The following is a 16205-nucleotide window of genomic DNA, read 5'->3' on the forward strand; positions in this document are numbered from 1 at the left end:
TGTAAGCTGCCTTGTGACTGCTGGCAATAGAACCTAAGTCTTTTGGGAGAGCTTCCAGTTATCTTAACCAATGAGTGATCTTTCCAGTATCACTTTGCACTTGTATTTTGCTGACACAGTTGGGTGTAGCCAGCTATGTGAAAAAGAGTTGGTGCCAAGCCAATCGAAGGACTCATTTGATGAGACTCCTTTAGATGGTGTGCTACTCAGCTTTCTGGTGCTGGAATAAACACCTGAAAGAATGAACTTATAAGGAAAAAAGGCGTGGCTCACAGTTTTTGAGAGCCCAGTCGTTAAGAAGTTGGTTCCCTTGCTTTTTGGCTTGTAGTGAGGAAGCACATCATGGGGGAAGCCTGTGGCAGAGGGAAACTACCCACTCCTGGCCAGAAAGGGAAAGCTAAGAGGAAGAAGGGCTGGCATTTTAATGTGTCTGGAAAATGTATGTTCTACTTCACCCATTTGACCCATCTTGTAAAGGCTCTACCACCTCTCAGTAATGCCAAGGTGAAGATGGTGCCTTTAGCATTCCAGGGGAGACTTAACACCCAAGACCCAAACCTAAGAGGTGCTCAGTGTCCGAGCCAAATCATGGTATTTGTACTCTCCCAATCACCTGGATGGTCTGCGGACTTGATCCCCAGCTGGATCCTATTTTGGAAATGGAGAAATGGATTCTGAAATCAGAAAGACAGAAGTATGTTGAGCAAGTATTTGTAAGGTTCCTACCTTCCTGGTCCTGTGTTTACTCACTTGCTTGTATTTATTTAGGTGTCAGGGGTCTGACATGTGGCCTTCTGGGTAGAGAAAGAGGAAAGAACCCAGCCCCGGGCAGAGATAAAGCAGGTGTGTGGCCCATTTAGACCCTAAATATGGGCCAAGAGCTCCCTTTGACCACGCTTCTTCCTGGGGGAGTGTAAAGATAAGTGGCCAAGGACTTTAGCTGGCATCATTTCTGATGGCAGGATAGCCCGATTTTAATTTTCTTCTTTATATTTTGCTGTCGGTTGTAAGTGCTCTGTAATAAATGTGGATTTCTTCAGGTAAATAGGAAAGCTTGGCTCTGGGGAAATGCTGCTGGCATAGATTTGGAAGTGCATGGTACATTCTAATTTCCACATGTAACACTGATCCCCAAAGTCAGATTTGGGCATAAATCATTGTATCATAGCTCCTTTCGTGAAGTACTGAAGCCATATTTATGTCACCCTTCTCTTTTTGTTTTTTTAAGGATGAGAAGAACCAAGTTTTAACCACTAACATTTGGCTGCAAATGGTAAGTTCAGGCAGAGGCAGCCCTTGCCACGGGGCCTGCCTGTTTCTGCCCCACGTGCATGTGCCCTGACCCCAGCCCCAGCCCCAGCCTCAGCCTCAGCCCCAGCCTCAGCCTCAGCCCCAGCCCCAGCCTCAGCCCCAGCCCCAGCCAGCTGAGAATGCTGGAGGACTGCATGCAGATTGTCATGTCTGATGGGTTGGAACCAAGGACGTAAGACTGTCAACAGTAGGACTCTGTGGTTGCTTGTCTTTTACTGCTGGATGATTTCAGGACATTCCTAAAATATTCCATGCCAGAGAAATAATCAGATGCAGGGCTGCATCTAGAGATGGATGACCTGTGTGGTAGCTACTCCCTAGCTCATAAATACTTCTCCATTGTCTGAATTCTCCGGAACAGCACATTTGAAGGAGACTGAGGGATCCTTAGCCAGGATGTTCACACTCCATGTTCTAGCGTCCCAAGAGGGTCTTAAAAGGATACAGAGAATCAAATATGGTGTTTGGAAAGTCCTCCATCAGAAACTGCTCTGAAGCACAAAGCATTCTGATTGCCGAAGTGACACTCAGAGTGCTTCCCATTTTGAGGTCTTTGGAATTTTCAGACCGGGGATGCTCATGTAGCAAACTCTATGCAAAGTATTCCAAAATCACCAAGCCCCCAAGCCCCAAAACACTTTGGCTGTTAGCAATTTGAGAAAAGAATATTCAATATGTATTTTAGCCTTGAATTTTTAATTTGACACATATATTTCTAATCTAAATTATCGAACTGTAAATATGTAGGTTCTATCAAATTTTCAATGTTAGAATCTGGGTTTAAGACTGCCAGCCTCTATTTTTGGTGGAATCTTTATACCACCGTAATTCTCGGCACAAATAATCCTTATAAACACAGCTCCCCTGTCTCTTATTTATTTTACATGGTTTCCTTTCCTCTCTGTGTCTTCATTTCTTGCTTTTTTTCTCCCTCTTTCTTTTCCTATCTTCCTCCTCTTCTTTGAGCCTCCTTCCTTTCACTTCTTTTAAAAAGATTTACTTATAAATTGTGTATATAGTATTTTGCCCACATGTATGTCTATAGGCCAGAAGAAGAGGCTACTGTATCTCATTATAGATGGTTGTGAGCCACCATGTGGTTGCTCTGAATAGGACCTCTGGAAGAAAAGCCAATGCTCTTAACCTCTGAGCCATCTCTTCAGCTCTCTTTCCTTTCTAAGACAGGGCTCTGCTATGTGGTTCAGGCTAACTTTGAACTCCCAGTCCTCCTGCTTCAGCATCCCCAGGCTCTGTGAATGCTGGCAAGCATCACCATGCATATTTTTACACTTGCATTTCTAGTGCATTTTTATTAGGATTTTGTCTTATTGCAAACTTTTAGAATTGAAACTCCTTCTTCATTAATGGCTCTACTTAGATTTCTCTCAAAAGTAAATATTTATGTAACATCATTTCTTTAGGCCATAGTATATTTAAAAACATTCTTCTGAACTGATTTAAGGATGCTACTATTGGTATATAACTCACCAAAGTGATATGGATCACAAAGTTCTAGTTGGAAGTTCTTGTCTGTCAAATATGACACTTCGTTTTAAATTGATTTATGTAGATCACAAAGTTCTAGTTAGAAGTTCTTGTCTGTCAAATATGACACTATTTTAAATTGACTTACGCATCCACAGGTAACTTTTTATTTCTAGAACTGAGCGACCAATGCAATTGTGGCCCTTGGTTCTATCACTGCCTTATTGCAGATGTAGGGACCTGTAGAACTGATAATGAGCTATATTTGTGCAGCCGTGATACTCAGTTCCTTGAAATTTCCAGGTTATCTGCCTAGAATAATGTTGTTTTCTTTAAATTTGTGTCAACTGACAGTTTGATTAGTTTTTCCTTCATTATTTTGTTGAGAAGGTAAAGTTAAAGAAATTAAACCCATCTGAATTTTGAAAATATTAGACTGATAGTTAACACACACCAATGCTGTGGATTGGTCCCATGCTTGGTTCTTGAGTTAGTTGTATAAAAGTAGGAATTGGGTAAGTTGAGGGGAGCCTGTCTTTCTTGTAGGATAGTGGCAAGAGAAGAAATAGTGGAGGCAGAGGTGGCCCTGGCAGATGAGGTTTCTAAGAATCCATGTGTAGTTGAGAAGTTAAAGCAGGTGCAGGAGGTGCATGTAGCTCCAGAAGAGCCCTCCCACTGAGGGTTCTCACCATCTAATAATAGTGTGGAGCTTTGGAGACTGTTCCCTGCTGGAGTTAAAACAACCACAGCCCGCCTCCTCATGGGTGCCCCTCTCTTGTTTATGCCAGGATGTGTGATGTCTGGGAATAGCAGCTGCATCCTTCAGGACACTCATCCCTCACCTCCTATTCTTGCCTCTTGCACAGTCACCTTAATCTGGCTAAATGCCAGCACATGTTTTCAGACCAGGGATCCCAGTATCACCCTGAACTCCTGCCTTTCATGTAGAACCCTTCAAAAATTCTGGTAGCTCAACTTTCAAAACAGATCCTGCCTCTAACCGTGGTTCACTAGCCCATGGCTTCCCCTGTTCTACGTTTGGCTCTCTCACGTCCATCGGTGTAGTCTTCCAGTCATTTTATTCCCCTCCTTTTCTCTCCCAGTTGTGTCTGATCTCAGCACAGCAGCCAGAGTGACCTAAGTGAAGATGAACGCCTCCAGGCTCAGATCCCTCCCCTTCCGTGGCTCTAGTCTCTCTGGATAAGCTAAGAGCTTACCAACAAGGTTACCTGCCCTGCTTTTTATCTCCTCTCTTACCTTCCCTCTGCACCCTTCTTCCTTGATCTGCTCCCTACCGTCTTGATGTTATTCATACCTGTTGCTTACAAATGATCTTCTGGGATTTGCATGTACTGCTCTCTCTACTCAGAGAACCACTTGATGGGTGGGTTCCCTTGCTTTCTTCTGTTGTCTTCCCAAACACCACCTCTTGACTTGCTTCTTCCCAACCCTTCCCAAACATTCAGTTTGTGATGTTTATCGCCCCTCCCTCAACTCTTTTCACTGTTGGGAAGAGAAGAGCATGGTAGCCAATGTTCTACCACCGAGCTATGTTCCAGCCCCATTTTATTCTCTTTGCTGCTCCCTTCCTCCAATCAACTTCTCTCCTTCTGACATACTTAGTGCCCACTTGTCCATATGTCCCTTGCCTCCAGGTCTTCCCCTGTCTCCCCCCCATTAGCAACTCTCATGTGCTGGGGTTAAGCCCTACTGTACCTCCAGATCCTAGCTCAATGCCTCAATTGCAGTAGGCACGAAATAACCTTTGTTGAAGGAATGAACAAACCCAAAACTCTTCATTAACCCAGGGCATGGGGACTAAGTTGATCCAAAATAAAGTCAGCTCCTCCTACATCACAATGGGATGCTGTGTGTTAGTTAAGTTCTGGGAACTCTGGGAGATGATGGCTGTTTCCCTGGGACCTTGAGGAACAAAGCAGCTATTGACACCCCTTCCCTTCCCTTCCCTTCCCTTCCCTTCCCTTCCCTTCCCTTCCCTTCTTCCCTTCTTCCCTTCTTCCCTTCCCTTCCCTTCCCTTCTTCCCTTCCCTTCCCTTCCTTTCCCTTCCCTTCCTTCCCTTCCTTCCCTTCCCTTCTTCCCTTCCCTTCCCTTTCCTTCCCTTCCTTCCCTTCCTTCCCTTCTTCCCTTCCTTTCCCTTCCTTCCCTTCCTTCCCTTCTTCCCTTCCCTCCCTCCCTCCCCCCATCCCTCCCTCCCTTTATCCCTCCCTTCCTTCCCCCCCTCTCTTTTTAAGCACTTCTGTCTCTGTGGCCCTGGTTGGCTAGGTGCTTGTTGTGTCACTAAGGGTGACACTGAACTTGAAGTGATTCTCCTGCTTTGGGCCCCCAGGTGCTGGAATTATACCCCACCATGCCAGTCTACAGAGTCACATATGCCATGGACAGATGGACAGCTATCTATCCCTACGTCCACTTTCCTGGCCCTCAAAACTTCATTGCTCTCCAGTAATGTCACAGATGTGGCAAGTAATTTTAAAGATAACTGGTTTCCAGGAAAATTATAAGGGAACTATTACCATACTGAGCTCAGATATTCCACTAATAAACACCTGCGCTCTGAAGGCTGTCACTAGAGACCTTCAGATATCTTTTTTTTTTTTGTTTTGTTTTGTTTTGTTTTTCAAGACAGGGTTTCTCTGTAGCTTTGGTGCCCGTCCCGGAACTAGCTCTTGTAGACCAGGCTGGCCTCGAACTCTCAGAGATCCGCCTGCCTCTGCCTCCCGAGTGCTGGGATTAAAGGCATGCGCCACCACCGCCCGGCCCTTCAGATATCTTTGGAGCGGAGCTTAGTTCAAATTAATAGTTGCGTTTGCAGAAATGTCTAGTTTCGCTTTTAAAATTCCATTTACCTATTGAACCCATCACTGGGAGAGCCTACTCTGTGGAAGGCATTGACCACAGCCACGGGAGAGCACTTAGCAATGTCTTAGCCACATTTCCTCTTTCAGCCATTTACAACCAGGCTGTGTAATTAACTCATTTAAAGAAAGGTCAAGCGCTGAGACTTGATAAATGTTTGAGGGGATAGGATGCTGATTACCCTGATTCCGTCATTATACATTATATACTTGCCCTGTGTTAGCACACTGTGATGATAAATATGTGCAGTTGTGTGCAGATGTTTCTCCAGAATATTGTAAGAATGGGTGGGTATAATGTGTAGTTCACAGATGGGAACAATCCTGCTTTATCAAAATGAAAAACAAAGAGAGGCCCAGCTCTTCTAAAGGGAAGATGGACAGTGCTTTCACTACCCTGCATCAGTGAAGGGTAAGCCTTTCCCTAGGCAACTAGTGCCCTTAGGAGACCGGGTGATGGCAATAATCTGGAAAGTGCCTCTCCACAGCATTTTCAAGGCTCCTTCAGAATCTTGGGTTTAAAACAAATATAAATTGTTAAGAAATGAAAATCTATGTCTCTGTACCCTTGCCTCAACCTGGTGTTGCTTTGATTAAGTCCTGGTTGCAGGACAGACACTGAGGCCTTGCCTATCACCAAGGGCAGGCTGGGAGCTTCCCTGGGACAATTGATAAACATCCACTCATTGATTCTAATTTCTGTGTTCCCTGGCCACTCACCTGCCTGACCTGACCCAGCCTTGGTCTTGGATGTGTTCAAGAATGAAGCTCAATCTCTGTGAGTTCGAGACCAGCCTGGTCTACAAGAGCTAGTTCCAGGACAGGCTCCAAAACCACAGAGAAACCCTGTCTCGAAAAACCAAAAAAAAAAAAAAAAAAAAAAAAAAAAAAAAAAAAAAAAGAATGAAGCTCAATACTGAAGGAAGCAGGGCCAGAGTTCCCAGGGAAGCTGGGAGGACAGGAGGGAGGGTTGTCTGAGTGAGGCAGGAGTTAGATGAATATTCAGGGAATGGTTTTCAGCATTGGCCTTTAGTTCCTGCAGCTTCATTTCACTAAGTTCTGTTCTGAAATCTGATCCACATAATCTTTTCTCCAGGGTGTTTCAACTCTGAAGTCAATTTTCTGCAAATTATAGATTTTTCAATCCAGTCAAAATGCCACAGTCACAAAAGTTTTTTAAAAATTGAATTCTCCTTGACCTATCTCTTGCAGATTTTGTTAGCTCTTTCCCCAGGTGTCTTTCATTTTGCATGATTGAGATTATCCCAGCAGCCTGCAGAATACAGAGTTGCTGATTCCCAGCATAGGTCCCAGTTGCTCTTTCTAGCCCGGGAAAAATCTACTTGGTAGATCCTTTTGCAGAGGTTTATTACTAGGGAGGCTGCCAGACATCTTTGATCTAAAGTGGGAAAAGATATGACAGAGAGCATTTCAGCTTTTATAGAAACACTGGAACGTTCCAGATCCATGAATTTGCTTTTTTAACCCTCCTCCTCTTGATCCCCAATCCCACCTCCTGATTCCAGACTGGAGGATGAGATGGGGTTGAGCATTTCCACTCCCATCAGGCAGTTTGCCTTCATGGAATCCAGTTTTCTTCCTGAAACTGTGGGGAGTCCTGACCTCAAAGCTGCTACGGTAGCATAAACTCCAATGGACCACTTCAGCAAAAGACATTCCTCTCACTCAGACTCAAATAAGAGTTTGAGGGGCTCTATGCATAGAAAACCAAATGTGTTTCTCATTTCAATGCAATGTATTTTTAAAGGAAACAAAACTATTTTTAATTGTATTTTTTGAGAATGTTATGCATTAGTATTGTATATTTATATCATTTCCAACCCATCCTCCTCCAACATCTCCTGTGTCCTATTCCACCCCTCTTAAAATTATTGACCTTTTATATTTTAATTATTACAAACACACACACACAGAGAGAGAGCGAGGTTGAGAGAGGGAGGAGGAGTGAAACTTACCAGGTCTATATATTGTTGCTCATGTAGATGTGTGTGTTTAGTACTGAGCATTGGCAAGTAGAGGACTTGTTGATAAAGAATAATTAGATAAATGCAACATCTATGTTAGTGTGTCAGTAAGTGGTGTAATTATTTCTACCCCATCTTCTGTGATGTTCCTGGAGCATTGGGGTGCTATCAGTTGAGGTTAGAAAACCACCAATAGTTGTTTTCTGCATTTTGACTAATTGTTGGTTTCTGTGATAGTCTCTGTGTGCTTCATGCAGAAGCCTCTTTGATAAGAGATGAGATCTACACTTACCTGTAAGTATGAACCTAAGTATTTAGAATGCAATTAGAAAGTATATCAGTTTAGACAAGTGATAATAATAGGTTCTTCTTAAGGGCCCATGACCTCACTAGACATGGGTTGCTGACTAGGTGTGTAGTACCAGGCATGAATTTCTTTCTTCCTATTAAATGGGCCTTTAGTCTAATTATAGAGATCTTGGTTACTCCTAAGAGATAAGCACTACTATTTTACCATTGGAACTATCTTGCCTTGCTGGTTATTATTGTGGCTTACAGGTTTTACAGCTGGGTAGGACTACTGATTGCTTTTTTTCCTTGACTACTTGTGTAGCACCTTCATGTACTATGAGAGCTAGTCTTCAAATAAGAAGCTTCTAGGTTTGCTCCAATGTAATTCCTCTAAGTCCTATATTCAACCAAAGTGTATAGTATCTTCAGAATTACATTTTGCCTTCAAGTTCTAGGAGCCAATCAAGAGAATCATCAATGATAACCACATATTAATTTGGGCATTTCTTGGACTCCCTTGACCAAGAACTGGAAGAGAGGTATTTCACCTGCCTGACTCTGTCTAGCCCTGTTTTCATGCCGTGTATAGACAGTTCTGTGAAAATTCAAGACAGGTTCATAGAGGGCAAAGGTGCTATGGAATAATCCTCTTGTACACTGTAAAGATTTATCACTAAAACTGGTTTAATGAAATGCTGATTGGCCAGTAGCCAGGCAGGAAGTATAGGCAGGACAACTGAACTAAGGATGATGGGAAGGAGAAGGGCAAATGCAGAGAAGCAGGATGAGAATTCTGTGCTAAGAAAAGGTACCAAGCCACATGACTAAACATAGATAAGAATTATGGGTTAATTTAAGTGTAAGAGTTACCTAGTAATAACCCTGAGCTATTGGCTAAGCATGTTTTATTAATATAAGCTTCTGTGTGGTAATTTGGGAAGTGGCTGCCAGGTATTTGGGGACTGGTAGTCAGGATGAGAAATATCCATCTACATCAAGGTGTCAGAGTTGTGTAAGGAGTTCTTGGCAAAGAGATGAATTCTACATTATCAACTCCCCTTCCCTCTGTTACCTTATAATCCACACACTCTTCTTATTATGGGACTTGCTGCCTTTGCTTCATTCTTGTGGATTCTCAGGAGCTGCCATGTTGAAAGGTTGTCAGGTGCTATCCATGGAAGAGTATATCTTGGACTCCTATCCCCACAGATCCAAGATCTAAGTAGCAGAAAATGCTTTGAGCACACACATTCATTCACACATTAGACCAGACTGCAATGACCTCATTCTACATTTTTTCCTAGAAAGCCGCTCCCAAAAAAATAGCTTCTGGGTCTCTCCTTCTGTTTTTTCAGCGTGGCCACGCGCTCTCCCTTCTCCCCCCCCCCTCTCTCTCTCTCTCTCTCCCTCTCTCCCTCTCTCTCCCTCCCTCTCCCCTTTCTCCCCTTTTAATAAACGCTTTTATGGCAAAAAAAAAAATAGCTTCTGGTTCATATTCAACCCCCATGTTGTGTTAGCACTCCCCCCACATTGCCAATGCTTTTTATACCATTGCTTACATCTCAGATATTGGGGATACTGTAGTGCTGTGTCCTGTAGTATTCTGTAAAATGAAAGCATCATTTTCTAAATCCATCATTTTTCACTTGCCTGTAAAGACCACATGATTTTACCCTGCTGCTTGTAGTTGTGGCATATTTTACACTAGAAGATAATTCAGCTCACACATTCTCCAAGCAAATTTCTCTCAGCCCAGAACTGTGCTTGCAGCCATTCCTCCTCACTGCCCCTAGGTCACGTTGGCTTTGACACCAGGGAGATTAGAATGTACAAATCACTTTCAGAGACTGCTTCTGGTCTGTGTAGCCATGGAGGAACACTTGGAGTACAGAGAAAACTTTTGCAGAACCAGACCAGAGATAGCCTGAAGGTTCTTTCTTTGAGGTCTGATGATACAATTGAGTCTTGATTCAGTAGTTAACTTAAATACAAAGCTGGCATAGCTTCTTTTTCTGTCATCCCATTGACAAGTTTGGATTGTGGAGAGCAAGGAGGCACACAAACAGTGCTGAACAAGCAACATAGCAGTGACGTCACCTGCTACAAGGCTGTGGCACACCCACACTGAGAGTACTCAGAAACCAGGGGCAGGATGGGAAAGATGGGAGGTGTGAGTCAACTGTGACCTGGCCCCACTAAATACTCTTAAGTTTGAACAACTAGGTGATCTCCTTCCTTCACTTCTCAACTCCTCTGGCCATCATGTCATCAGGCTTAGGAGATGGAATCTTGTCTGTCATGCCAGCATGCCCTCAAGGGTAGTTCTTGGAACCCTAACTCCCGTGGTCACAAAAATGGTCACCATGATTAACTCAGAGCAGCATCTCAGGGTGAAGTGTAAGACAGAAGTGCATTGATATCAAAGCAGGGGAGAAAATGAAGGGGAGAACAGAACCAAGCATATCCATATGGAGCAGGCGGTTACAAACATGGTTTGGCTGGTATCCAGGACCTCCCAGCAGACCACTTGAATGAGGCCAGAACTTCCTCTAATTCCTATAAATCTCATTAATTGCGGACCCCAGCAGAACAGGTGTTGATGTCCCAGTGATGCTGCTCCATGCTGAGTTAATGTAACATCCTTGTTTGCTGAGGTTCGTAGTTGTGAATAGCTCTTATTCTCTGACTTCGAATTATTCCAGTTCTGAAGTAGACTATAGAACACTATCTGTCTTCCAAAAGATGCCTAGACCCTTGAGACCTGTCCATGGATCTTCGTTGCCAGAATACGTAACTGTAGATCCACCACACTCAGCTGTGTATTCCAAATCCAATAGCTCTGACAACTTGGTTCCTCGGGATTAAATATTGTTTTTTATAATGATACAACAAATGTGGTCAGAAATCAAATGGAGATTGCTATACAACTGAAGCATTTATATGTATCTTAACATAAATAATTTGGGTATGTTTCAGGGAACAAATGAGAATGTGTCTAATTACAGGGGACACTCTGGTTATAGATGGAGGTATAGCACACTCATAAGTCTTGGAAAGTCTGGATCTTTTTAATGGGTCCTTTGCTGCCAGTTCTGAGACCTAATGGAGCAAGGATGGTTGCCTGCCAATAGTAGGAGACTCTATCTGTGATAGCTCTGTAGTCTTGGCCCTGGGAATGGCTGGAGTTACCTGGTTATTGGAGCAAGGACTGTAAGTGTTCCAGAGGTAGAGATGATTCTGGAGGGCCTGATGTTGGGTTACTTTACTTGTGGATTCTCCTGAGTCCTCATCCTTGTGTCTGTGTTCTGCTGCTGAGGCCCAGTTTGAGGTATCAGCTTGTCCTGTCAAAAGCACTGTCCGTGCTAAGAGAGATGACTGTAAAGGGGGGGCTTTACAGAGTTGGGTAGAAGCCCAATGTGAGGGAAACTTCCACACGTCTACAAGGATGGCCCCAGCTAAGACTCCTGGCAGCCTGAACTGACCATCCCTTGTGATCTGGATTAATGACTATTCAAGTTGTTATCAGAAAGCCTTCATCCAGTGACTGAGGCAGATTCAAAAACCCACAGTCAAACATGGGGCTGCACTCTGGCAGTCCTGCTGAGGAGAGGGAAAAGGGATTGTGGGAAATGGAAGAGGAGTCAGGAACATTGCAGGAAAACCCACAGAAACAATTACCCTGGCTCATGGGAGCTCAATGAGTCTGAACCAACACCAGGGAGCCTGCATGGGACCGACCTAGGCCCTCTGCATATATATGACAGTTGTGTAGCTTGCTCTGTATGTGGGACTCCTGGCAGTGGGAGCAGGAGGTGTCCCTGGTGCTCTGACTAGCTCTTGGAAACCTATTTCTCATGCTGGATTGCCTGTCCCAGCTTGCATAGGGGGGGAGGTGCTCGGCCTTATGGCAGATTGATATGCCAGGCTTTGCTGAGGCAGATGGGAGGCTGGCCCCTTTCTGAGTGGTTACAGAGAAGGGGCAGATTGGAGCAGGGAGAAATAGAGAAGGTATGAGAGGAGGAAGGGGAGGCTGTGGTTGGGATATAAAATAAATATAAATTAATAAAATAAAGCATTGTCCATGAGACTAAATCACACATATTTAAGTGTGCCCTCAGAAGTTCTAAGAGGTTCTGCTTTATGGAAACAAATGGCTGACATTTTTATAGTTTGGTTTTGTTTCCAGTTTCAATAAGTGAATTTATTTATTTTTTTTTCAAAATGCCCTTTTAGGGAAAACTTTGAAAGCAGAACCATTATTAATTTGGTTAGAAGTAACCTGTCTATCGAGGGAGGAGAAGCCTAAGCCTAGGGGTGTGTAGTGAGATGGAATTGGCTTTAATAGCTCCATCTGAATGTGATCACGGTGACAGCAGGTCCCCAAATGTGATTTTTATGCCATTCTAGATAATTTTAGAAGGGATTATTTAATTCTCAGTTTCCTTACACTTTATAGATGCCAGCTCACTTATAGAATAATGTCTGAACTCTTTTGGGCTTTGAGCTTCCCCAGCAACTTCTTACAAGAAATAGAAGTAAGCCAGGGGACAGCATACTGCTAATGCTCCATCTTTGTCAGTCTTGGACAGATCACTATTTGCAGTGGAACATGTCCGAATACCCCGGAGTGAAGAATGTTCGCTTCCCAGATGGCCAGATTTGGAAACCAGATATTCTGCTCTATAACAGGTAAGCACATCTTACAGGTGGAAAATGATCTCCCCCTGCAAGCATGTAGCCATAAAGCATATTTGAGTATTTTACAGAAAAGCTGGCTGTATTATCTTTAATTTGGAGCCTTTGTTCCTTGTGAGGCTTTCCAAGTTCTCTGGGAGGCTGTTCTGTCTCTCCACTGGCATTTGCTGCATTTGCATGTAAATTCAGGTTGTCTTACCTGCTGCCAGAGGTGCCTCATCCAAAGGACTATACTACGACTGCATAAGATTGTCCTCCATTTACAGGAATGTGAAGCTGTCTTAAAACAGTACCTTTGCTATCTGAATGGGAGCCCTTACAATTCACAGCAGAAGGTGCCAGACAGCATGTGCACTGGAGGCAACTGTTTAGACCTAGGTTCTCATCTGACTTGTTCCCCGTTGTGTAATAGATATCTGTTGCATTTTGACTGAGTTCCTGAAGAGCACGCTTCTCACAGAAACTTCCTCACAGGCTGAGGAAGATCTCTAAGGATTGGGTAATATGGAGGGCAGTCATGTTTTTATCTTGGGGGCAAAAAAATAAAGGATTCATTTGTAATTTAAGGCAATGTGATTTGCAGACAAGATGACCAAAAGTTTCTAGGCGGGTCTAAGTTCTAGAAGCAGTAAAGTTGCTTGTTCCAGCTGTGTGACTCAATAAGGGAACTTTGAACATCTTTATTCTAAACAGAAGGGCAGTGTGATATTGTGCAAAGGGGAGGGATCCTAAAGATTCTTGCACCTTTGCTTCTGTCGTGGTAAAGAGAGAAATCCAGGCATCCCTAACTCAAGACACCAACCATCCGCCACTGCCCAGTGGTCCCTCCGAGATTTGCCTGAGCAGCTGATGTGTTCCGCCTGTATGTGCTACTTCCAGGAGCCTGGACAGTTCAGTTTCTTGTGTTCACAAAGTTCATTGCTTTCTGCCTTTCCCTTGGATGACTGTAATGTGCCGCTAGAAGAAAACCACCTCCTCATTTGCTGCCACTGTCTGCTTCTCAAAGGACATTCAGATAACTGAGTCTGTGGGATGTCCAATGTCAGAATGAGTGGTTCCTCTTTGAGTGGGAGAAGCAGCTGAGGTTTGGGTCATCCATTTCCTGGAGACTACATTGTGACTCCAGGTCTGATGTGGAACAGCACCATCAAGGCCCTGCTCAATCCACAGACAATTGTGTGCTATCTCCTGTCTTCTAGAGAGCTGGAAGTGTAACCAGGCTACTTCTGGATCTTCCTATTAGGATTGTGTGTGTATGGGGGTGGGGAGGGGCTCTTGCTATATAGCGAAAGCTAGCCTAGAACCTGTGACTTCCTGCTTTCACTTTTTAAATTCTGGGATTACAAGCATGCAACACCACATCTAACCCTTTAGTTGACTCTTTTCTGGGCCTGTCTCTAAATAAATCACATTTCCAGGTACTAGGGTTTAGAATTTCAAAGTAAAAAATGTGTGGGAAAAAAAACAGTTTAGAGTTTGTAAAAGCAAAACTTCTATAACGCATGCAGCATACCTGGTGGGGCCCTGTGCAAAAGGAGACTATCAATGCCAACATTGAATGCCAGATGTGTGTTTATAGGTGGGAGGATGATGGTGTTATCTGTCAATCAAAACTGTTTCGTAGTTCCTGATGAGTTCTTTCAGAAAGTAGAGTATTTTTCAATGTAGTAGAATTTCAATAATGAGGCAATGAGAGATGGTTTGATGGCTGTGCCTAAGACTGTGAACTCTAAAACATGGGGTGTTTGGTGATCCCAATCTTCTGGCTAATGGAGAGTTACTAATTAGCCTATAGAATTAATTTCAAGGACCACAGATGGAGCGGCTTCTACCTGACACAGGGCACCAGGCTCTAGGAGTGAGTCCCCACGGAACACAAGCCATGGTCTAGAATTCTGCTTGTATAATACACTTCTGCAGCTCCCCTGTTCTTTTTTCCGTGTGCCTGTTGGTCATAGCTTCAGTGTCCCTCATGGGACTCAGGGGCCACCTCAATTTCTTTAGTTTTTCTAAGCAGTTAATATTCTTGTTTGAATCTGAAATGTCTAACACAGGCTCTTATTTTGAAAGCTTGCTCAACAGTTGGTGGTGCTGCTATGGGAAATTCTGGAAACTTTGAGAAGTGAACCTAGCTGGAAGAAGTATGTCACTGGGAGGGACTCCTTCAGCGTATAGTGTCTTTTGTCACTTCCTGTCTACTGTCTTTGCTTACTGGTCTTCTGTAACATGAACAACTGCTATCCACCAGAAACTCCTAAAGCCATAATGTTCTGTTCAGTCTCATAGACCTAAACAGCAACGACCTGAACTTTCTAAGACTATGAGCCAAAACAACAACAATAACAACAAAACCCAGCTCTTTTCTTAAGTTGTTTCTGTCAGGTCTTTTGATCACTCCAACACAAAAGTAACTCACATAGTGGGACATACAAGTTCCGTGTTGAATCAGCTGCTAGCTCTCCTCTGATTTTTATTCCCACACAAGCAGAATGTCAAATGCATAGATTACAAAGAACTTTGTTTAAACCAGCTATAGACTTGTGCCATTTATTGCTACAAAACAAACTACCTCAAAGTGAGCATCTTGAAAAATCTCAGAATCTTCATCTGTTAGTCTTTGTGATGTTTTGACCTGACTAGACCCATCTGCTTAGGTGTCTGTCCCATGTAACATTGGCAACAGCAGCTGAGGGACATAGCCTGGGTAGCCAGCAGGGATGACAGCCATGGCTCAGGACCACGCCTGGGCTGAAGACCTTGCCACCTTGGCATTATATCTCTGTCCTTTTTGACGGGTCTAGGTGTCCCACCTTGATGACTGAGAGTACTCTCAGGCTATATGGGGACTGCCATGCACCTAAGGCTGAACAGAGAAGTTCCTGATGAGCCACTCACTCCATCCCACTGCCCACAGCAAGCGGGATTGGCCTCTTCTTGTCCTTTTGCCACCAAATCTTCAGTAAAACTTGCAGAGTTTGGCCCTTTTCCTTTTCTTGGTGTGTGGTAACTATTCTCCCGGTTCACCATTGGACTTCTCTCCCTGCATGCTCAGGAGAGGTGGACTAATTTCATCTCCCGTGGTTGTTCTCCACAAACTGTCCTTCTATCTTCCGTGTGATGTGGCATGTGTGCCACTCTCAATACATACATAGATATAGACACTATAAAAAAGAAGACCGAAAGAGAAATAAAGGAAAGAAATCACGTGAGTAACCCCGAAAAAGCAATCATGAGAGAGCTGAAAAATCAACACCAGCAATAGCAAACAGGCTTGTCTTCAGTAAAACATTGACCTTTTGGTGTTTTATAATGGGGGATTTTTGAGAGAGGTAAGTTTAATACTTTCCGTCTGTTTCAGGCACTAGGAGTATTATGGTATTCCCATAGACATATGGTGGTCCCTCCATGTGTGGGATGAAGGTGTAGGGACTGTTCCCAAAGAAACAGGTTAAATGCCATCGTTCTTGGAGCTTACTTTGGGGCATCTGAAGATGCCTCACAACCATGGCTAAGTTTGGTTCTAGTTTGGTGTCGGAGTCCATATGTATAACACTATGGTTT

General features: G+C 43.7%; 1 protein-coding gene across 3 annotated transcripts in view; it reads left to right on the forward strand.

Annotated features, from left to right (window-relative positions):
* Positions 1 to 16205, forward strand: part of Chrna7 (cholinergic receptor nicotinic alpha 7 subunit) — a 112128-nt gene that overhangs the window by 47836 nt on the left and 48087 nt on the right. For 2 of the 3 annotated variants that reach the window (XM_057756612.1, XM_057756613.1), the window contains exons 3-4: positions 1229 to 1273; positions 12529 to 12638. In XM_057756612.1, the coding sequence (XP_057612595.1) occupies positions 1229 to 1273; positions 12529 to 12638 (155 nt within the window). Of the gene's footprint in view, positions 1 to 806; positions 844 to 1228; positions 1274 to 12528; positions 12639 to 16205 lie in introns of those variants that run through there. The other variant, XM_057756614.1, reaches the window with a different exon arrangement.

The sequence above is a fragment of the Chionomys nivalis genome, chromosome 23 (assembly GCF_950005125.1).
Source record: "Chionomys nivalis chromosome 23, mChiNiv1.1, whole genome shotgun sequence".
Classification (NCBI taxonomy): domain Eukaryota; kingdom Metazoa; phylum Chordata; class Mammalia; order Rodentia; family Cricetidae; genus Chionomys; species Chionomys nivalis.